Source organism: Papaver somniferum, chromosome 5, assembly GCF_003573695.1.
Source record: "Papaver somniferum cultivar HN1 chromosome 5, ASM357369v1, whole genome shotgun sequence".
Taxonomy (NCBI): Eukaryota; Viridiplantae; Streptophyta; class Magnoliopsida; order Ranunculales; family Papaveraceae; genus Papaver; species Papaver somniferum.
In genome coordinates, this window is record NC_039362.1 from 154,715,998 (window position 1) to 154,738,814 (window position 22,817).

General features: G+C 35.8%; 4 protein-coding genes and 1 pseudogene across 4 annotated transcripts; 4 read left to right on the forward strand and 1 right to left on the reverse strand.

The window, feature by feature from the left end:
* Positions 1-1,016: 1,016 nt before the first annotated feature.
* Positions 1,017-2,923, forward strand: LOC113279902 (cytochrome P450 94A1-like). Its single transcript, XM_026528548.1, has 2 exons — positions 1,017-2,557; positions 2,797-2,923. The coding sequence occupies exons 1-2, from the start codon at positions 1,017-1,019 to the stop codon at positions 2,921-2,923; spliced, it is 1,668 nt and encodes a 555-aa protein (XP_026384333.1).
* Positions 2,924-3,304: 381 nt separating this feature from the next.
* Positions 3,305-7,560, forward strand: LOC113283279. Its single transcript, XM_026532485.1, has 7 exons — positions 3,305-3,869; positions 3,984-4,052; positions 4,164-4,268; positions 5,651-5,770; positions 6,783-6,872; positions 6,958-7,181; positions 7,275-7,560. The coding sequence occupies exons 1-6, from the start codon at positions 3,342-3,344 to the stop codon at positions 7,072-7,074; spliced, it is 1,029 nt and encodes a 342-aa protein (XP_026388270.1). The 5' UTR covers positions 3,305-3,341; the 3' UTR covers positions 7,075-7,181; positions 7,275-7,560.
* Positions 7,561-7,890: 330 nt separating this feature from the next.
* On the reverse strand, positions 7,891-10,848 carry LOC113283280 (annotated as a pseudogene).
* Positions 10,849-19,517: 8,669 nt separating this feature from the next.
* On the forward strand, positions 19,518-22,277 carry LOC113278005 (B3 domain-containing protein Os06g0194400-like). Its single transcript, XM_026526955.1, has 6 exons — positions 19,518-19,830; positions 19,916-19,987; positions 20,107-20,202; positions 20,354-20,406; positions 20,506-20,976; positions 21,863-22,277. Exons 1-5 carry the CDS (start codon positions 19,753-19,755, stop codon positions 20,657-20,659), a joined length of 453 nt encoding a protein of 150 aa, XP_026382740.1. The 5' UTR covers positions 19,518-19,752; the 3' UTR covers positions 20,660-20,976; positions 21,863-22,277.
* Positions 20,821-22,429, forward strand: LOC113279903 (putative B3 domain-containing protein At5g58280). The gene is made up of 4 exons (XM_026528549.1): positions 20,821-20,976; positions 21,863-22,035; positions 22,188-22,213; positions 22,347-22,429. Exons 1-4 carry the CDS (start codon positions 20,821-20,823, stop codon positions 22,427-22,429), a joined length of 438 nt encoding a protein of 145 aa, XP_026384334.1.
* Positions 22,430-22,817: the final 388 nt, after the last annotated feature.

Genomic DNA, 22,817 nt, shown 5'->3' on the forward strand with positions numbered 1-22,817 from the left:
CAACTAACAAGGTTGACAAGTTCCTTTTTTTTCCAGTGAACAATGAGCCTGCATCGTAGATTCGTACCTAAATCGTACGTAGCTATTTTTTTTAAGTTAAACATAGAAAAGTGAAAGTAAGATTAGGAAATGCACCTTGCATGAATATGAATCAATGTGATTGCAAGCTTATGACAAGTAGCTTTGGCACCATTCTCCTTCGCAATCCTGTATATAAGGTAGTAGTTCATTTGGTTAGAGGCCGATGAAATTCTCTTGCTACTGAGCTTCTTGCAGGCATCCTATAGACGTTTTTCTGAAACTAAAGAACACTCATGCTTATTAGTGGGTACTACAAAATGATTCAAGAGAAATATGGGTATGCTAAAAAGTTACCAAGAAAAGAATTACCCAACTCAAGTGAAATACAATCGTTTTACAGAATGCACGAACTAGCAGAACTAATGCATCTTTTTGAACGGAGAGTTCTTTGAATGGTGTCTAGAGCACACGCAGTCGGTAGTCGTAGTAGTTTGCAGTGGTACTAGTTCACACTCAATCATGTAGAGGTAAGCAAAACATTAAAAAAAAAATAGCAGAAATATGAAGAGATAATTAAGAGTAATGAGTTTGAGATAATATGCGGTTAGGAGAGTTCTTCATCTATAAATTCTCCACCACACCACTAACTTGAGCTCTACGCACTTTTCCAGATCAAGCAAACTACAAAAATCTCCCACAGTCCCACGGTGCCCACCCGCTAGTACATTTAGGAAATAGTCGCTTGTCGACGTTGTCGTGTCAGTGTGAAAAGAAGGGAAATATGCTATTCTGATCCTCCATTTTGTTGACCCATAATAAATAAACAAAGCAATGACGTAATTTATGAGATATGCAAGAAATAAACTAAAGAATAAATAACCAACAACTTTCCAATTATCATGAATAGAATACTTCAGAACACATAAAAAGAAGCACTACACAGTTCGAAATTTTCATATCAAACACCTCTTCTGCAAACTGCAAAACCATTAATCATGTTAGATCTTGGGTTTTCAGTTTCATGGCTTATCCTTGTATTGATCCTCCCTATTTCCATTATCTGGATAATTAGTATCCGCAGTTCGTCTATAAAGTTACCAAAATCTTACCCATTGGTTGGTTCTATTTTTGCTATCTATTCGAATAGAAACCGAATGAATCAATGGATGGCAGATGTTCTTACTCATTGTGCTACAAGAACTTTTGTGATTCAAGGTTTTATGGGTCCATCTCGAGTTTGGACTGCAAATCCTGAAAATGTCAAACACATTCTCCAGACCCAATTCCCTGTCTACCCAAAAGGTGAACTGCTTAATGGCACCCTATTTGATTTCCTTGGCACTGGTATTTTCAACACTGATGGAGCTAAATGGAAGTTTCAAAGGAAATTAGCAAGCCATGAGTTTAACACCAAATCTCTCCGTAAATTCATCGAAGATGTTGTTAAGATCGAACTTTTTGGTCGATTAATTCCCATTCTCGAAACAGCAGCTCACCGAAACTCGGTTCTTGATCTTCAAGATATTCTTCAAAGGTTTGCTTTTGACAACATCTGTAAAATCTCATTTGGGTTTGATCCTGCCTACCTTTCACCTTCACTTGATAGGTCCGAATTTGCTATTGGGTTTGAAGATGCTACACAAATTAGCAGCAAGCGTTTTGCTTATGTGTTCCCGTTTGTCTGGAAGCTTAAAAGATATTTCGATGTTGGGTCGGAGAAGCGACTCAGTCAAGCGACTTCAACAGTGCGGGAAGCTGCAAGAAAACTTATAAGGCAAAAGAAACAAGAAATGAAAGAAAAGTCCTCAGCAGAGGCTACTGATCTTTTATCAAGGTTCTTAAGAGATGATCATTTGGATGACGATTTTGTAATTGACATTGTTATTAGTTTCATCTTAGCTGGTCAGGACACTACTTCTGCAGCTTTGACATGGTTTTTCTGGTTGGTGTCATGCCACCCCAAAGTAGAAAAAGAGATACTTAAAGAGATAAACGAAATATCAGACGAGCCTGGTTATGAAGATGCAAAGGAAATGGTTTACATCCATGAGTCACTTAGCGAGAGCATGAGACTATACCCACCGGTGCCCAATGACAGTAAACAAGCAGCGAGTGACGATGTTTTACCAGATGGTACTATTGTAAAGAAGGGAATGAGAGTCATATATTCACCTTATGCAATGGGAAGGATGGACAATTTGTGGGGTTCTGATTGGAGGAAATTCAAGCCGGAAAGATGGTTAGAGATAGATAAAGCCACTGGAAAGTCATATTTTGTAGCCAAGGATTCCTTTACATATCCAGTGTTTCAAGCAGGGCCTAGGATTTGCTTGGGTAAAGAGATGGCGTTCCTGCAAATGAAGATGTTGGTTGTGGAAATATTACGTCGATTTCAAGTAGTTCCTGCGGAAGCAACTAGTTTTGAACCGGTTTTTGTTTCTTTTCTAACCTCGAAAATGAAAGGTGGTTTCCCAGTAAAGAAGTCGGAGGAGGAATTGAAGTCACATAGATATAATCTGTTGTGGTTCTCAATCAAGTACTTTTTTGTTTGTAATTGTCATGTCAAAATCCAACTTTGGTCTTGTCCTGTAAAATCTTGTTAGTTTCAAATAATGTATTGAAGTATTTGGGAAACATAACTCTACATCAGTGTTCGACTGCTAGGCACTGAAATACAAAATAACCTGGTTACTTCGTCACTGACTTAATCTAAAGCTTACATAACATGATAAAAATCCCTCCAGAAATGTTGCACTTAAATGCTTTGACCGGCAGGGTGGCTGTTTCATTTCTGTCATGGCAAATGCCAAATGGTACTGGTGTACTCGAAGCAAATCCGATAATGGAGGGTATAAAGGGCAGCAGAATGTGGATGTGGGAAAATGGAGAGAGCTTTTGGTAAAATCTTTTTACCATTCATGGGGAGAATTCACCTCGTTAGCTAGCCTGTGCAGGATTCACAAATCCCACAAAGTTCACCTTTTTGTGTGCTAACTGCTAACACAAGACAAACTAGTCAGCTGATGCAAGATCATGCATATTGCAAGTGAAAATAGAGCTTCAATCCATAAGCCGTTTGTACAATTTGCGTTTTGCATCCTCCATTTGGAAGCACTTCATGAACGGGCTTTCAGAAAAGTTTTTAAGTTTTGGTGTTGACAATAACAGGTGCTAAAGTTTTGGAGTATTAACTAAAGAATCTATTTAGAAGGGCCGGAAAATTATGAAAGACAATATTTCAGGGTCTTGACAGTAGTTTTCACTTATATAGTTTATCTGATATTCATGTCTCAATTTGGGAAGTAGAAGAAGCAAAAGCCATGAGTGGTGCTCTAATTCTTCTCCCTTCAGCTCCGATTCCTTCAAAACCCTTCACAGTCTCTTCTGCTTCTTCTTCTTCATCATCTTCTTCTGCTTCCTTTTCTCTCTTCAGAAACTCATCTATCTCATTTCAGCCTCTTAAATCAGCAACAGCACCAATTAAAAAACCATCCACTTTCCGTGATTTTAGGGTTAGAGCTGATGATGGAGACGCAGATGGAGGAAGTCCAGATGATTATGATATGGAAGATGAAGAAATGGAAGAAGTTGATAACAAAAAAGATTACGATGTAGAGTATGAAAATCTTCTTACTGTTTCACGCTTTTCTACTTCTTCTACCGGTGGGGATGAAATTGAAATGTCTGAACAGAGTAAGAGCTTTGTTTCTACACAAGGTTGGGATTCTGAGATGGTTGTTGATTATAGGATTAACGAAGAAGAATTCCATAAGATATGTTTACTAGAGTGTGATTTTTTCATTAGGAAACCTCCTGATCCTGATAATGATGTCTATGATTTCCGTGAGGTGAGAATTCTCTCATTTTGAATTATTCTTGAATGTTTTTAGTCATTTCTGTGTGGTAATTTGGGTTTCAATGTTTAAACCCTAAACCCTGGTTGATGTTTGTGGTTTTTGCAGATGTATGTAACGCCTCCAGATACAGATGTTTATTCAATCCCTAGGGTTTTAGCACCAATGCCGCAGAAGGTAAATCTTTTTACTGTGCAAGATGTATGGGTAGAGTGAGTTCCCTTCAAGGATAAGAATTTATTAACTTTTTTTTTGTTTCCTTGCATTTTGTTCTTGTTGAAATGGTAGTATATTCGATGTGCAAAAAGCGATTATGGATGCTACAATGTGACTGAGCCTCCAATTGACGCACCTCGTGATCCAATGTACAAGTCAGAAAGGGAAATTGCGAAGGTATTGTTGTTTAACTATACCTTTTTAGGATATGCCATGTCTTTCTTGTAGTATATGGCTATTTGCATGATATAGTATTGATGTGTTAAGTAGAGTTGATTTTAAATTTGTTTTAATTCATCCAATTACTGTTTAGTGTGTTACTATGCTAAGATTTTATGAGATCCTTGTTACACTTGAAAAAAGGAATTTAGAAGTAGGGGAGGAAATGAGAAAGAATGTCTATGAGATTGAAATATCTCCTTCTTCTGCCTTTGAATTATCTGGAAAACTAGGATGTTCAGGGCTGATAAGTGACTCTGCAGCCTTATTCTCGATTAAATATGTAGTTTTCAGTCTTCTTCCTTATTCTCTCCTTCAAAATTGGTGCTTGCCAAATGCTTAAATCAATCAAGTGTCTTATTGACGGATGAACAAATCATCACAGGGCATGCCTGTCCTGGAAGGTGGATAAAGTAATCCATTTTGGTTAACTTTTGCATTTATGAATCGAGTTTTATACGTAGAGGTTAACTAAGACAGGTTATGTCACAATGGAACCCATTATAAGATTTTACATTGTCTTTTCAAAGATCATGTGATACAAATTCTTTTATTCTTTTGGTGAGTATGTGGCATGTTGTATTTTCCATGCATTTCGTTTTGGGTTGGTGCACATTTTCTCTGAAGAAAGGTTTAGATTATGTTGAGATGTTTGAATCGGTATGGATAATTACTGGAGAAAGTAAAAGGATATGTCAGAATTGGCAAGAATACCATTTGAGCAGGGGAACAGTAGAAATGGCTGTGTCAATATATTTATTTGCTGTGGTTTCACATTCCATTACAGTTCAACTAATTCAAGGCTGCACCCAGATGGTCTTGAGAACAATGGTAGGGCAAAACACATTTTGTGGATAATCAGGTGTCAATCAGGTGTCTATTAGAGTGTCTTGAAGCTTATTTGCTGCAATTATTGTTCTGGATTATGTGCTGGCTAGTTCCATCTTACATGGTGGGACTTGAACTTCTGGACTAAAATGTCTTATTGGTGTTGTCATTCATCCAGCTTCTCGTTCAAGTATATTGGTGCTTATGAGTTAATATATTGCTTTTTACTTAGGTATCAAAATGAATTCGTTTTGAACTCAATCATTCTGCCAAGTGGTCCATGTTTAGTTATTCTAAATCATGAATGCTGGTGGAACCTTTGAATCTATTTGTAGCACCTTAATTGTAGAAATTGCTGAGTATTTTACTTTTTGCTGCTCTCCAAGTTTGTTTACTTACTTTACCTTGAGCTGTACAAGCTTGTATAATAGCTCATTAGGATCTAGGATGTATTATTGGGTATTCTTGGTGCTGATGATGTTTTTTTTGTGTTTTGGAATTTTCTGTAACAGGTGTTCTTATCAAAACACTACAGAAATAGGAGATCAGGTGACCCTGATTTCGTAGTCGATTTTGAAGAAATCTATGTTATCGACTCAAAAACAAAGTCAATCACCAGAGCAAAAGTTCTGGTGAGTCATTTTCCTGACATTTCAACACCAATTATTGTTGCATATATGTTTATTTTATCTTAAACCTCTCAACATTTTGAAACTGTCATATGGAGCAGGTATGTTTCTATCTGTTAAGGATATTACTTTAGGAAGCTACACTGGAGCTAGCAATTTGATCTTATTTCTTCATATATTTCTATAGTTTAACCAAAAGGTTGACAATGAATCGGGGCTAGTTTTCTGGATCACTAAACCATTATCTACTTTATGTTTCCTTTGGCTAGATGAAAATCCTGTGTATTCCTTGAGGAGAGCATGTGGAATCTCTTGACCATATATAGTATAAACAATGTGAAAAGTTAATGGCTTGTTTGTTAACCTCTAATATGAACTAAAGTTCACCTGAATCGCTTTTCTGGCTTAATTAAAGGGTGAAAACAGCTGGGGTCATAACCTATTGTTAAGAATTCTCAGTTCATTCGTCTATAATACGATGGTGTGTCTTAGTGATCTTCAAAAGAATATTAATCTTGCCTAAACCATTTATTTGCCTGTATACGTGCTTGCACGAGCTATTTATTCGAATCTGCTACTATTTTTTGTTTTGCTAAAATTAAAAATTAGAACTGATGAATTAATAACACTTATCAAATTAACATAGCTTGTAGTTGTTATATGTTTTTTTAGATATCATAGGCAGTTACTTCTTTGAGCTGATTCTCCTAATAATTAGATCTTCTTGGATATATAAGTGTATCACCTTCCCATCTACTTAGTAGCATGTATTGGAGAGAATTTGACTTCTATTTTGGCTCTTATGCCCAATAGTTCGATTCTTGCCTTAAAATCTTAGCTTTATATGATGGATACTAAGGGATGTATATGTCATGATTCTTTCTTACAGTTAGATGGTTCGATAAATTAGTATGCTCCTTCTGTATGCTGTTTTGGTTGTAGAATAATGCATGGTTTAAGAGGCGTTTAGGTTTGGTTTTGTTTTGATGGTGATAGCTTTGATTGCTTTCATTAGGTTACGGTTCCAGGCGGACGAGACAGGGATAGGAAGAACGACATGCTTATCATACGTGACAATGGGAACTCTTTCAAAATTATTGATAGGGTGAGTATCTGCACTGATAAGCCTTTCTTATAGTTCATACCTCTTACTCCGAAAGTGTTAATTAATTTGATTGTCCTACTTCCAGAGTGAAAGGGCTGACCCAACAACTGTTATAGAAAGAGAAGAATGGATTAAAACTAGACAAGATATGGAGAGACACCTCCGAAAGCTTCGGGACTTCAGTGTCTCAAATTGGTTCTAATCGCCTCTGGAGTTCGTAAGTCTGTCGTAGGAAAAGCTTGACGTAAATTGAGATTCGAAGGATGAGACACTTGTATGCTATCTCGGATTATCCGCTATATGACAAAGGTGTGTTTGATTATCTTATTTTGTTGGATTATGGAAAATCGTGTATGGTCATTTCTGATATCTAATACCCTTTTTGCTGTCTGTTTTGTGCAGTGTGCTAGTATGTTCAAACTCTCGTTTCTTATTCCAAGGGAAGTTGAGAGTAACTTATTGGGCTGTTGTAACATTATCATCATGGTAATGCAGTAATTGTAGATAACTTGCTTCTTATTTTCTCTGATATAACTTACATAGAAGTGTTTATCCTAGGAAATTTTGGTGTGTCGAGCGTAAAATAGTGCTTTCGCTTAATTATATTGGGAAGAGTTGGTGATAGCATATTTGTATCCCAAAAACAGGGAAATTAAATTTAAGAAGGTAAACAGTTTTGTCTTGCAAAGATAGGTCACTGATTCTCGGCTTAACTGTTGGAGAAGTTGCCACTTATTCTTCGTATTTGCTAAGTTCAAGAGTTGGCAGCGAATGTAGTATGCAGATTGTCACTAAGAACCTCCATTCTACAATCTACTGCTTTTGTTGCGAGTTTATAAATCAGGGAAATATCTCCCACCACATGGGCTGTGAGGAGCCCACATGAGGAAATGTGACTTTTAGGTTCGTTTACCTTCTCTATTTGCGGAAATAGTCATTTGTGGAAACACTTCCCAGAAAGTAATCTAATCTGTAGGATCATGGGAAGAAGCAGGAAGGGAAACTGTGAATCTGAGTCATTAAAATATGAGTTCTTTTCTATTGTCATAAAAGTATAATTACAATGGAAAAGCTATTCATTCTGAGATTTTGATCTCTCATATGTTCATTTGATCAAAAAATTTATGCCTAGAAAAAAGAACAAATTTTCCACATAACAAGAGCAAACTTATACTCTGTATAGGTTTAACTGCAAATCTACCTATATATATACATGCACACCTACTTCACAGCTCTACATGTACCTCAGAAACGAACTGTCTCAAATGCGATGAACTTGATGTATGACCACAGTAACGTGATAATATGAGCCGCGCAACATTTTCTGCTGCAACAGCGCCAGTTTCAATTGTGCTGGCTGCATTTTCGAAGGCATTGACATAGTATAAATGCAACCCATCCAACACAAATGGGGCAAATACCTCAGGTGCATGGTAATGAGGGTATGCACCCCAGTTTATCCGAATCACCTCCTTCACCGTTCTGTAGACATCAGGAAATAGCAATTAGAATCTATGCAAGTCTGTATGCAATGAACTCTATATTCAGAACAACCAGTTTGTCGCAAAGAATTTGCGACGTTGCGTTGCTAAGAGATACTAGTTATTAAGCCACTAACCATATGATGGGATAGACAGATGATACATAAACTATACCTGAATAATTGATCAAGTAATGGGTCTTCCATGGGTGCACGAGAGAAAATCTTGTAAGTCATATCGTCTTCACTGTATTTCTTGAGAACAGAAATGCTGGTAAAAGGTAGGCTGGAATCCTCGATGGTGCCCACACATTCTGGAATGTCCGCGACCGAATTCATTCCAAAATAACCCTTCAAAAACATCACTTTCATTCAAATGACCAGCAACATGGTGCAACTTAAGTAAGACGAAGAATGAATATTATACTCACAGGGTTTAAGATGCCCCTAACAAAAGTAGCATGTGTGTTGTAACCTCCTTTCAGGAATTGAGATCGGTGGGGAAAAGCGGATTTTAACCTCATCCAATGGTGTAGCAACGACTGTTACTCCACAGGAATAAGTATTCCCTGTGGTGGAGTTCAACTCATAACTCCCTCCGATATCGGAAACAGATTCAATTTCTTCATGGAGGTGTAATGTAACATTTGAATGCTTTATAAGGCCGGCAGCAATCTGCCAGTTCCCTCCTTCCACAGCCCATAATCCATCTTCACTCCCTGCCATTGAAACCGCGCCAGCAAGGCCACTGATACTCATACTCTGCCCATAGTTGATTCTTGTGATTACCTGCACACATAGGAACCCATGCATTAGTAGGGATTATATAGCATAGGCACAAGCGGGCGAATATATGGCTCATGGATTATTGGGCTTGTCTAAACATTATTTTCTACAGAACACGGATAAAAACGATACTGTATGAATCTCTGGCTATCTAGCAAAGCATATTCCTGTAAGGGGAAAAGATGTTGAGTAAATGCTATGCAGAAGAGCAGCACATAAACTTTAAATTCTAAGAACTATAAATCTAATTCATATGAATTTATGTGGTCTCCATGTCCTCATTGAGAAACTTCGAACGTGCTTCAAGTCCCAAACCAAGTCCATCGCATTATCTACCAGCCTAGGAAAAAAAATTGAACTTGCAAGCATATGAATGACTAAATAAGAGCAGGAAACCAGTTGCAATCTTGTAGCGAAGCTTTGTTTTTTTTTTTGAAGCAATTATGTCAGTGCTACTGCTTTCTGCACACTAAAAGAGACATGAAAGCCTGCACCGAGGGTCCAAGAACAAAACCAAATATTGCAAGCCGGGTTGGCAACACATCCCTTAACCATCTCCCACTCATCAGATATTCACATCCAAAGGTCTACTTCAGGTTGCCTACATCGAGAACATGACAGCTACCTGATTTCAGGTAGAGAAATGGTACAAGCACATTTTAAATACAAGCTGTGTAATGTACAGGCAACCTCTGCATGATTCAATAAATACAAAAGCAGGTATTGCCCCTTGACTAGGTGGGTAATCCCTCGACCTACACCGAAACTGAAGCAAACCGAAAAGACAGGACCAACAGAACATATGCTCAATCGGTGCACCGAAACTTCACAGTCGACGATAAAGGTCAGCAAAATGTCTAAGCAAAACATTAAAATATAGCAAAAATATGAAGAGAGACTTACAGTAATGAGTTCAGATATGAGTTTAGGAGATAAGCCAGCCTCAATCAACTCCTCTTGTAGAGTCCTGCCAGTTAGGTTATATAAATTTGACCATTTCAGCATCTCCTCCACAGTCTCAAAAACTGGTCGTGATTCAAGATCAGTGTAATAATTCATAAAATTGCCCAGCATAGTCTGAAAACATCAACAACAAAAAATCAAAATTCAGAAATTCATGTAAAAATTTATCAACAAAACTGAATACATAAATTGACAGACAGACCTTAATGAATGGATCCATTTTGAGGAGGGAGAGCCCGTACTGGAAAAACAAGCGGAAAGAATTGTAAAGAGAAATAAGTTTACTGTTATTTTTATTATCAAGGGTTTTAATGAGAAATTGAGACCCATCCCAAATCCCCAATGAACCATCAGAGGGTTTCTTGATTTTCAGGTTCAGCAAATGAGTGAAATTCAAAGCATGGTAGTTTTTAGGATGAATGATAGATCCACCAGCTTCAAATGTATCTCCACCAATGGTAACTGTAGCTGTTCTTCCTCCAACGATTCCATTCCGTTCAAAAATATGAATTTCACCTATTAAAGTTTGATCATCTGAATACTTTCTAAGGAAATGAGATAGTGATGAACCTGAAATACCACTACCTATTATGCAAACTTTGTTTATTTTTGGAGATTTAGTGATTTGTTGATTACAGGATGATGGAAGAATTGAAGAGGAAATTATGATGATGAGTAGTATTGATAAGAGTGGGAAACGAATTTGTTTGACCATCTCAGGCTCTCAGCTAACTCCTCTCGTCGGCTCTCTCTACTTCTCTTATTCCAGTAGTTTTTAGCTCCGACTTATTTTAAGTAGTGGTGACTTTTTATTTATTTTTTTATGGAAAAAAGAATTTTATTAACTACCAAATGTAATACATGAGATTTACAATTTCGTTTTTATCAAAGATATTAGATAAAATGTTAGTTTCCTGGATTATCAAAGATATTAGATAAAATGTTAGTTTCCTGGATCTTCTGTTGCAATTTGGTTGACATATGCTGAATGTTTTTAATCCTTGCTTCTTTAGCTAGGAAATCAACAGCAGAGTTGAACTTTCGTATAATAAACACCTGAGCTTGAGGAAGATCTTTCAACATTACCTTGGATTCCTGCAAAGTGTTTTCTGCTGGCCAGGAGAAGCTTTGCTTACCAAGTTGATAGTGTTTACTAACGTCTTGCAATCGGATACTATTGAAACGCTTGATAGAATATTTTCTTTTAGCCAAGAGACAACTTTTAAATTAAAGAGTGGTGACTTTTTAGATTTTACAAAATTAAAGAGTGTTGTTGATCAACTTAACAGGAATAGTGAGAATAAAATTCAACACGAGACGGAGAGAACTTTAATATTTCTATTTATCTTGCCCGAAAGAGAAAGAGATTACGAAAACCTCGATAACAAAAATAAAAATAAAACTAGGATACACGAACTATAAGGTAAAGATAGTAGGATCTGGTTTTACGAATCCCTAAATGAAATCTTTTAGTCGTAAACCTAATTATATTTCTCTGAGGAAACATAGGTTAATAGAGGACAACTCTAGCAATCAACTAGGACATAAAGTGTCAGGGATTAAATTTTCTACTTGAATGAGTGTCTTTATTTGTAGATGTTCAAGCCTAGGGGTTGCTCGGAATTCAAGCTGAGATAACTTGAGATTCAAGCAAACACTTTCTCTGTTTAGATGTGAAGCTCTTGTTAGGGTTTCAAGTAAGCATGTGAGAACATATAAGAATATACCCAGTGGTCCGGATACATGAATCGTGTATAATGATTGTTCTTGGAAAATATGTCTTTCGAACTAGTAAGCAAAAGCGTGTTCATTTAAACACTTAAGATTTTAATCATGATACACATACGCAAGGTGTTTTAGTAAATAATGATGTCTTAGAGGTGTTTATGAGAGTCATAACAATGTTAAACATATTTTTTTTTTAAAAGTATTTGAGCTTTTGTTAATATTTACTGGACCGTTAGTGAAACGATTCGTGAACCGTAAGGCAGTTCACGAGTCAGGGTGCTACGGTTCGTGAACCGGGTTCGCTAACCCTACTTCCGCTTGTGAACTCATATGACAACAGTTCGTGAAATGGGTTTGCCAACTGTTAGCCTTTTTCACTAATATAAAAATTCAGATCACCATGGTTCGTGAACTGTCACTTTTTGAACTTAAGATTTGAGAACTGGTTCGCCAAGCTTCATATATTCCAGAAACTCAGATATCCTTGGTTTGTGAGATGGTTCGCCAACTTACCCTGAGTTGAAATTACATAAGTTTTGAATTTCTCTCTTTGATGTTTGAAACATTCCCAAATGATAAAATCATTGCTTGAGCAATTTTCAAATGATCCACAAAAATTAATTCTTAATCAATAAATTGTTTAGAGCTAATATTGTTAAGGACCTATGGACATCCAATGCTTGAATCATATTTCGAGATGTTTAACGAGACTAGCTTCACTCGAAATTTCTTCTTTGCAATAAATCTACTAGAAGTCATTCGAAATAGTCTCATAAAGATAGTGAGTAAAATTGAATGGTTCAGTCTTCACACACCTTGTTGAAGAAGTTATCCAAATGTCTCAGTCAATCTCCAGTCTTCGAGGGTGATGTCTGATACTCAACTACCAAATTTTATACCTTGTCTGAGACTTGACTTAGTATACATAGTTTTGTTCATCTAATATTGACAACAAGCTTGAGATAGCAAAACTTTTGGGTTCAACCGAGCAGCGCTCTAATACTTTCGATTATGCTTCAAGTACAAGAGACGATAAATATCGTTCTGAGATGGTTCATGAATATCTTCTTACTCACCCAACTTTTTGGTAATAAGAAATCAGAACCACCCTATTATGTATGTAGCTTGAGATGGTGGAAATAACAGATAAGTAGTTCTTTTCTTTTTATGTTTTGGTATAATTGTGATTCTTTCGTTTATATGTCTTATCAGATGCGTCCAGTGAGTTCTGAATACCTTCTGATGCTTCATATGATTATGAAGAAATTATTTATTTCTTGCGAAATAGACATTAAGAGACTTATCATATCATGTTGGGCTTGCGGTGTCATGTTTTTCAATTGCACCTGATTTTGTAAAAGAAAGTCAGATTGACTTGGTGCTACCACATCGACTGCTAGTTCGAACTTTTATGAATTGATATGGGTATCAACAAATCTTATGTTCTTAACAATTTTTTCACCTTGCCTATATGACTCCTAAGTATGAGACGAGAACATGATTCATGCGAATTATCGTTAACAAGCCAAGTTAAGAATGCTCTCATACTTTTCTAAACATTATGTTGATGTTTAAACTACGATCTGTGTTTGATTGAAAAACCAACTATCCTTTCGTAGAAACTTTTGGAAAAAACAGTGCATTTAGTCAATTACATATTCTTATCGGATTATGTATCAATTAACCAATTTTTTCCATAAATATAGATTTAATTTATTTTTAATAAAGACTTATCAGTGAGTCTTTGTGATGGAATCTAACAAATTTTATTTTGCTATATAGCTAATTTAGCTAGTCGTTCAGGAACTGGGCAAGTCCATAAACGTTCATATATGATCCGCGGGTTCGCGAACCTTCCTTATCTTCTTCTTTCTCTATAGTATACGAATGGGAAGGAAAACGCTAGGGTTACGGAACCGGTTTCCATTCTCTTGCCTTTGGTGCTAATTTTTCTACAAACCTTGATATCTCTTGGTTAATTCAATTTTATTTCACAGATAGAGCATCAATTAAGGTGATTATTCTCATAAAAAGAGCTCATTCAAGTAAGTTTCATCCTTATTCTTCTCCTTTAATATTTACTGTTTGTAGTAAGCATGGTTAGAATCAAAAGAGATGTTGGAAAATCTAAGACAAAGTATAAGGGTTCTTCTCAACTGACATTTACTCTCAAGGAAAAAGGTGAATCTAGTAATGAAACATCATGTATGATAGTTTTGTTAATGAAGATTGTTCCAAAAGCTATGACGGAATTCTTTCAAGAGGTTTCATCTTAGAAAAGAAGTTGTTCGAGGATGAAATGCATGCTAATGAACTATCTTTTTTTGAAAAGTATAACCTTGGTAACATTTTTGATGGTTATGGTGAATGATTTGATATTCTCACAAGAATATTTTATGCTAATATCATGATGTTAATCTTGAGAACTTTTACTGTAGAACCATGATTGAAAGAAGAGTTATTGAAGTTGATGGAGAATTTTTGGATACTAGTACAAGTCCCCCCACGAGAACTTTCTCCTTTCCGGGACCAAGGAAAGAGAATCCATCATGTGAAACCATCTCAAATCAACTTAGTGGAAGAAGTATTAGTCGGGAAAATTAGAAATTTCTTACCAAGGACCTTTATATGTATTGATGATCTTTGGAAAGTTTGAAATCCCAAACTTTTGTCCTTCCACTATTGAGCATAATCGTTGTAGTCGAGAATTTACTCTAAATAGTGATATGTGTCATTGTATTATTCGTAAATGTTTCAAATTGAATATTAGACAGATATAAAACTACTCTAAATATAGATATAGGATAATACACGTACCAGCTTACATACTGGCGCAACTGTTATAGGTCCGGAACCGCAGTACATATACCCAGTAGACGTACGTATCTATAGTTCGGCAACGACTTTTGGTACACATACCAAGTATGCAAACCCAAAAATTTATGTGACTCGTGAACTCGTGTTGGTAAGCATACCTAGTATGCATACCAAAAAAGTTATGTGAACTCGTGAACTCGTGAAATCGTTTTGTCTTAAGGGTATACAAACCCGATACACGTACCATGAAAAAATAACTCACGAACTGGATGTAGGTACATGTACTTACCCTGTCGAATATTTTCAGATGCATCAGAATTATTTCTATGTGATAATAGGCATTTGAACAACTTTCTAAAAAAACACATTAAGACATATTGGATCATATTATAACCTATGGTTATGACTCAAGATTAAAGTCTTAAAGATTTATATGAAAATGGTTAAGCTTATAGTTCGTCTGGATAGTTTCGACTAACCTTTCATGAACGAGTCATTGTACACGACCATCATTCCGATGTCTTTCTCGTATTCGTTAGACTTGTCCAAAACTCAAGTCCCTATCTTTGGTCCTGTTGTTTTTTTTTTTATGAATGCGCCAATTGAATGAACCGAAGTACTAAATAGTTGAAAGAAGAAGTGAATTGCACGAGCTAAGAAATGAACTTATATTAAAATGAAAGAATTCAGTTACGGTTCATCCTAACCAGAGTGTATATTTTGTTGTGTTAATCTCAAATCAAAGATTCATCCAACGGTGAATATTGATTTCTTTGTTCCAAAGTTACTTTAGTTTAAATCTAAAAAACCTTTGTTTTGAAAGTATATATAAGGAGAACCTCAAGCATCTTTGATCTTTGAATCCCCGACACTTTTCTTGTGTGTCCTGGTTGTAAACTAGAGTCGTCTTATACTTTAAACCTTTTTAGTTTTAGCGACTAAAAACACTTCACTTAGGGATTCGTGATGCCAAGTGTGACTATCTTTATCTTGATAGTTCGTGTATATCTTGCTACCGACCGTTGAGTCTTACTTCGATCAGGGAAAGATAAATAGAAATCGCAAAGTTTCTTCGTCTCAGACTTTATGATTCCACAAGTATATTCCTCTATAACGATTCTTTGTTGAAATTGGAATATGTTTTACCTGTGAGGTGAACGATAATCTAGGCTGCTCTTCGGGAGTCGTAAGTACCGGATTTTGAGGTTTTCTAGACTTTGTCTGTTTCAAATGATTTTCTATCTCACCTTGATCTTTTGATCATAACATAAATCACATATAAGCTTATCTGTGGGAAGCAGATTGGTTTAAAATCTTCAATTGAGTTGAAGAAACTCTTAGGTAGTAAAAGATGTCAGCTAAGGGAATCAGTTGCACAAAGTCTTGCGAGATTCAAGAGGCGTAAGGAGCTCGACTGTACTGAATTACTGTGACGATGGATTCTGTCTCAACTACATTCAAGTCCAGAAGTTTTGATAGTATGCTAGAGTCTATAGCGGCTTAATACAGTTTGGTGTTCAAGTCTTGACAAGGTCCCGGGGTTTTTCTGCTATTGGAGTTTCCTCGTTAACAAAATTTCTGTTGTATGTGTTATTTATTTTTCCGCATTATATTGTTTATCTTTATAATTAAAATACTACAGGTTGTACGTAAATCAATCAAAATGGATACGTCCATCGTAATTGTTGGATACGACTTGATTGATCTTGGATATTGATTTTTGGAATCGTCCAAGTACTCTCATGGTATAATCAGGTTCACAGACTTGTCACCGTTTACATATTAATTATGAGAGAAAGAGATATAAACTCTTCATATAATTCCTGATTGAGATTCATTAAGTTTTAACTCTAGGAATTGTATTTGAGTTTAGTCCATACAGGTTGTATAAGAAAAAATGGGTGGGGTATTTTGATACCCCCGTATTTTCAGTAAGCGTGAAGAAAAAAATATAGGTATGAGATGTTTTGTGAGAAGAGAAATTTGAATGGGTATAATAAGCAAAAATATGGTAAATCAGAAAAAATTTGATATAACATGTTGGATGAATTATCGTTCCAATATCTAGTAACTAGGTAATCGAATTGCTGATAAAAATAACCATGAGAATCTGATGCACCACTGCAAATAATTAAAACCAACTTGAGAAATATACCAACATGAGTTCTTGTTTACATGATGTAACATTGCTACATACAGATGCTCGACAAAAATTAAAGAAGACAAGCATAATCATTAAATAAAAAGAAAACATAAAGAAAAGAAAAAAGGCGAATTAAAATTTGGGATAAAAAAGAAAATGATGTCTAAAAATAACTAGCAACGAATTACGACAAAGATTGACAAGAAAAACAAGGGAGCATAAATTAATAGTTAGAATACCATTAATGGCGTAGGGATAAATCAGTTGACTTTCGCTCGACCTTATCTCTGCATATCCCAAGTTACAGTTTCATTCATATGATTTGGTTAATAGTCAAAAGTTTAAAAGATATCATCCGTTTACATAATTTAGACTAGCATCTAAGAAAATACAATTGTTTGAATGATTTATCCAATTTTGAAAGATGGATTGAAAAATTGTTAACTATCATAAACTATTTACACTTGTTTTGTTTTTTTACGTTAGTGCGAACTTCATCGTCTTCAAATCTCAAAAAACTGTTTTTTTCTTTTCCTTCCAAATAATTGCATGAATATCCAGAAAATTGTTTTAATTGACTTTAAGCTTCCTAAAACCTTGTTTGTGCAACCACAATATAATCATTTATAAATGTAATCTATTTTTTTCTTTTTTGTTCACGAATATGTCCTAAGCCTATAATTTGAACTAAGAATTCTTTTCGACGGTTAATTTTCCAGTACACAATGTGATGAGAGCAGAATAAATCCAAAAAAGTAAATTTACCAATATGACCCAAGCATGCCATGTAAGCAAAACTTAACATATCGTCCAAATTCTATCATGTGACCCGAGGAAATCTTGTATCATATTATTACTGGTCTTATGTGGCACACAATCTCTTCAAAAAAATTCATAGCTGGGGAAAAGGTCTGAAATCCAGATTTTAGGAATAATCAGGCTCGAACTGATGACTTGCACCACGTTGGCAGGCCTTGAAAGGGTGTATAAATTAAGCGCAATGAAAACGGGGGCCTACAGTAATACCGCAAGTGCACGGTCGTCGGTTGTAGCTCGTGCAAGTACGGGTCGATCCACAGAGATCGGGTGTGTTTGGAGGTGTTTTAGCTAATTGGGTTCCTAAATTGCTATTGGGCTATGAAGCCTTTTGGCTTAAATTGGGCTTAATGCACAAAAGATGAGTTAAATGCCAAGAAAAATATATAGAAATATGCACTTTTTAGCACTCATCACACGTCAAGGTGACACTCTACTGCTGAGTTATATCCTTTCCACGTCTCCATTGAAAAACTAAACTGACCAATCCTAAGGGAAAAGGTCGAGAAACTCAACACTGTTATTCCTGCAGTTTAAAGTCATACTTCAAACCAAAATCCATTGACCAATCTTTAACCCGAGTTTAGGAAGCTTGAAAAGACATCCATCAAATAAAGTAAAACTCATCTATAGACAAAGCTTTATAGAAACCTTCAATAAGGGAGGAGCTTCACTCATATTTAAGCCATATAATACGAATTGTTGAAATGACCTAAACACTATTATTTTTAATTTCCTTTTTCTGGTACTAAAGAAGATATATAAATTAAGATTAGTTCCCACAATAGTCATTCTATACCAGAGTGGTAATGCATGGATTCTAATGGGGTACCATTTTGCTTGGTAATGTACTTTGGGAAAACATTTGAAAAATGAAAACTGATTGCACCATCCTTTAGTTTTGTTTTTGCAAGAATATGAGCTATATATTATAACCAAGCTTGTTAACAGACTTGCCAAACCAAAATATACTGTTATTAAATTTTTGTTTTATTAAATGAACAAGAATTAATTGAACATGAACATGCGGCTCCTCCTCGTTAAGAGATCTTAATATAACTTTACAATCAACTTCAAATATTGCTTTAATAATTTGTGGTTCCTCCGTTGCTTTGCATTCAAAATAATCGTCCCCAAACACTCCATCATGATTTAAATGCTTCACTGTGATTCAAAATCTGTCATGAAACTAAAATTTATGATTGTCCCAGTTATAACTTTAGATCAACCCCAAAATTGAAATTGTAATTCCCCGAACTAAACCATGTTTTGCTGGTACCGATTTGACGGTTTTTATTTTTTGTACATCGAGATCGATTGTGTTCTTTACCAACATCGAAGGGTACCTGATAGTGGTGGAGTATAATGCAGAATTGAGCAGCTGTTATCTATGGAGCAGTTGTGGCTCAGAAGCGGGACTTTAAAAATCTCTGCGTACGTTCTGATTCGATGAGTTGTATACATGCCTTTCAGAAAAATGAACTTCCTTGGCAGCTGAGACAGAAATGGCTTTTAGCGAAGCAATTCTTCTTCAACATTCTATGTTCACAGAGGGCATGTTTGTTAGTCGAAGACATCTTTGAATTTTATGAGGGTAGGCCGACCTTCATTCCCTCTGTAGAATGGCCTGGCAAATTATATTATCGTTTCAAATAGGCTCTTTGGCTTTTGCCTTTCTAGCTAAGGCTTCAGAGACTTTCCCCTTTGTATTTTCGCTTTTTTAATCAATCCATTTTTGACCGAGTAAAAAAATATAATGCAGAATTGAGGTGGCTAGGCCAACCACGAGATTTTTCATATAACCAGGTCCAAGTTACATACTGACGGAATCTGAATTCTGAACGTCGTGTTACCTGTTCTGACTACGTAGGACCCGAATCGAAGGAAAAACTGAAAAAGACGAAATGAAAAAAAAGTGCGCCAACTCCATACATTTTGGCTCCAAAATCCATTCAAACAAGCAAAAAAAGTGCGCCAATTCTTCGAAAATCGAAATCACAATACAAAGGGGCAAATTCAGTTTCTGGGGTTCAATTTCTGCTTTCATTTTCAAACCCTAGAAATAACAACAACCCCCCAAAAAAAAAAAACCCAACTCTGAGAGTAAAGAAGAAACCAGAGAGTAAAGAAGAAAGAAATCGGTTCTAATGGCGAAAGGTCCCTCAAACAACCCCTACGAAGAGGCACGGAAACAACGATTAGAAGAAAATATGAGAAGATTTCAGGTATATCCCTCAATGATAACCCTTAATCCCTCTTTCAGATTAGTAAATATTTGGGTTTGTTCTGATTTATGTTTTGAATTTCAAGGAATTGGGCGTTGCAAAGTTTGTCAACAGTCTAAAAGAAGAGGTTATCAAAATCAAAAACAAGTCTCTGCCGGTAAGTTTTTCGAATGAATTTCTCATAGCAATTACTAAGGAGAAGAAGGTCATGATTTGAACTATATATGTTTTGATTAACTCATAAGTTTGGGTTCTTTTACTTGTTTAATGATGTAGAAACATCAAGTAAAAGTGAAGAGAACAACTATAAACCCTCCTGGTCCATTGAGACGCTCTACACGTCCCCGGGCTGAAGCTTCCTATGTGGAAGAGGTAAGACTACATCTATGTCTGATTTTGGTTTTTGGTGGAATGGTTTATTTCGGGGTTTCTAGTGAGCAATAGAATATTGTCTGAGGTGATTATGAAGTGTTTAATGTTCCTAATCAACTTTGAGAAATGACTAATTCATTGAATGTTTCAGTTTGTTCCCGACAGTCCCCGGCGTAAAAGGTTGAGATCAAGTTCATCAACAAGGTAAAATTTCTAACTAGATGAGGTCTAGTTAATCTGTCTTTTGAGATCCCACCCTCAATGTTTAAGCTGCTTATGCTAAATAGTTAACTATTTTAACAGCTATATATCAAGAAGAATCGCTACTAAAATGCAACGATCTTATCCTCTAAAGCGTGCAAAGAGATTTGAAAGTCGTTTGTCGTCTGGACACCCATCTTGTGTCAAATCACTGCGCAGTTCACATGTATCCGGCAATTTTGTGCTGCTAAGCTAGCAAGATATATGAAACTTTGATTCTCCATATTCTCATTTTTTGTTTTGTCCACAGTCAATGGGAAAGCTAATAATTTGATAATTGTCTCTTCCCATCGTGTTATTGTTAAGAAAATGCCACAGGAATTCTGTAACTATCACATTCCCAAGGAAAAACTGACAATGGTGCTGGAAGATGAGGAAGGCTCAATCTATGACACAAAATACCTAGGGGAGTTCGCAGTTCTTTCTGGTGGGTGGAAACCATTTGTTGAGGATCATGAGTTGGATGATGGGGATGCTTTAGTATTGGAGCTTGTTCAGCCTAGAAGATTAAAGGTAGCATCACCAACCAACCCATTTCTTACTATTAAGTTCAATCCTTTTCTAAACTGCATTGTCCAATCTTCATTTTTCCTCTTTTAAATTCATTGCTTTTTGCTTCACTAATATATAGTGACAGATTACATGATTCAATAGTTATAAACAAAGATGAATTGAAGGTTTTTATTCCATTTCCTAGCGGTAGATTTGATCTGCGTTTTCGAATAGTGTCTAGAGATAAAAGATATATTGGTTCAAGTAGCTAGGATAAATTAATGAATCTAAACAAAACTCTTGGCATTTGCTGGATGTTGATATCTAGCATTACATTGAATTCAGGATGTTAGGTTGAACAAAGTAACCTGCGCTTGTTTGTTTTCAAATTTCCGAACTATCTACTTTGCAATCAAGCTTTTGTTGTACTTGTACATAATAAGGTTGTGATGGATGGATATAACATATGGAGGAGAATTCTTATGATAATTGTATTTGATCTGCCTTTTTGGGTAGTATCTAGAGATAAAAGATATGTTGGTTTAAGTAGCTAGGATAAATTAATGGATGTAAACAAAAACTCTTGGCATTTGCTGAGTAACCTGCGCTTAGGTAAACTGTTACATTGAGTGCAGGATGTTGGTATTTAGTACCAACATTGAGTGCAGGATGTTAGGTTGAACAAAGTAAACCTTAGGTATGTTAGGATATGTTGGTATTTAGTACCCTTAGGTAAACTGTTACATTGAGTGCAGGATGCTAGGTTGAACAAAGTAACCCGTGCTTGTTTGCTTTCAAATTTCTGAACTATTTACTCTGCAAACAAGCTTTTGTTTTACATAATAAGGTTGTGATGGATGGATATTATATATGGAGGAGAATTCTAATGATAATTGCATTTTTGCAGGTATATATATTTAGAGTGCCTAATGGCGGTAGTGAAGCAAAAGTCCATGAGATAAAGGAAGCTAGAGAAAACGAATCTGTCGAGAAAGTTCACAATTTTGATGAAGATATGGCTGATGTGGATTATACTGAACAAATTACCATACCCACAAAGAGAAGAACCCAAAGAAAGCTGTAGATTGTGATGCAAAGACTAACAAAACCAGGTTGCTGATCAAGACGACTAGTATTTCAGTAGAAGAAGTCAGATGAACAAATTTAATTAGAAATTTTTGTGGCGAGATATAAACTTTTTCTTGCTGGAAAGATTTATACTATGTGCGTAGGTATGAATGTTCTCCTAGAAATAATGGTAAATGCAACCATTGGCAATCGTTTTGCACCACATTGGCTAGCTAATGTAGCAGTAGAATTGTGCTGAGAGTACTCGTTACATATGAAAATATCTACGTTAGTTTCCTGTTTGAATTTCTTAAAATTTGTAGATGCAATGAGCAATAATTCTGCTCCACCAATTGTTGTGGGATCAACTTTAGCTGCACTAGAGATTCAAGCAACGAACACATGATGGCATATAAAAATAGGAGGAGATTGTGAAGTATAATTTTATTAAAGAACAGGGTGATTGTAGTTATGTGGACTGATAAGAGGGATGGTGCACTATGGCCAGAATCAAATATTGCGTTGGTTATTAATCAAAAAAAGAAAAAAATATTGCGTTAGGCATTTTTAGGACCCTATGGTATCAACAATCAAGGGCACTTTCATGAGACCCAAAAATAATATAATCATTTATATTTTACTACTCGTGGAGCTGCGCACGAACTGCACCTACCGTTCTGAAATCCTAAATCGGAGAGAGAAAATCTGCAAAACGGACGATTAAATCGGGTAGATACCTAAGTTGATTATTTTGGTATATCTAGGGTTTCCTAATAAAAAGTGATAAATCTTTT

What these genes read in the sequence shown, in the direction of transcription:
- LOC113279903 (XM_026528549.1), top strand. Translation starts at nt 20,821, where the DNA reads ATGGTGCTGGAAGATGAGGAAGGCTCAATCTATGACACAAAATACCTA. An exon ending in AGAAGAACCCAAAGAAAGCT is followed by an intron (nt 22,036 to 22,187) that starts GTAGATTGTGAT and finishes CTATGTGCGTAG; the next exon opens with GTATGAATGTTCTCCTAGAA. An exon ending in ATGTTCTCCTAGAAATAATG is followed by an intron (nt 22,214 to 22,346) that starts GTAAATGCAACC and finishes TAAAATTTGTAG; the next exon opens with ATGCAATGAGCAATAATTCT.
- LOC113283279 (XM_026532485.1), top strand. Translation starts at nt 3,342, where the DNA reads ATGAGTGGTGCTCTAATTCTTCTCCCTTCAGCTCCGATTCCTTCAAAA. An exon ending in TAGCACCAATGCCGCAGAAG is followed by an intron (nt 4,053 to 4,163) that starts GTAAATCTTTTT and finishes TTGAAATGGTAG; the next exon opens with TATATTCGATGTGCAAAAAG. An exon ending in TCACCAGAGCAAAAGTTCTG is followed by an intron (nt 5,771 to 6,782) that starts GTGAGTCATTTT and finishes TGCTTTCATTAG; the next exon opens with GTTACGGTTCCAGGCGGACG.
- LOC113278005 (XM_026526955.1), top strand. Translation starts at nt 19,753, where the DNA reads ATGGCGAAAGGTCCCTCAAACAACCCCTACGAAGAGGCACGGAAACAA. An exon ending in AAAATATGAGAAGATTTCAG is followed by an intron (nt 19,831 to 19,915) that starts GTATATCCCTCA and finishes TTGAATTTCAAG; the next exon opens with GAATTGGGCGTTGCAAAGTT. An exon ending in TCAAAAACAAGTCTCTGCCG is followed by an intron (nt 19,988 to 20,106) that starts GTAAGTTTTTCG and finishes TTAATGATGTAG; the next exon opens with AAACATCAAGTAAAAGTGAA.
- LOC113279902 (XM_026528548.1), top strand. Translation starts at nt 1,017, where the DNA reads ATGTTAGATCTTGGGTTTTCAGTTTCATGGCTTATCCTTGTATTGATC. An exon ending in CTGTTGTGGTTCTCAATCAA is followed by an intron (nt 2,558 to 2,796) that starts GTACTTTTTTGT and finishes TTTGACCGGCAG; the next exon opens with GGTGGCTGTTTCATTTCTGT.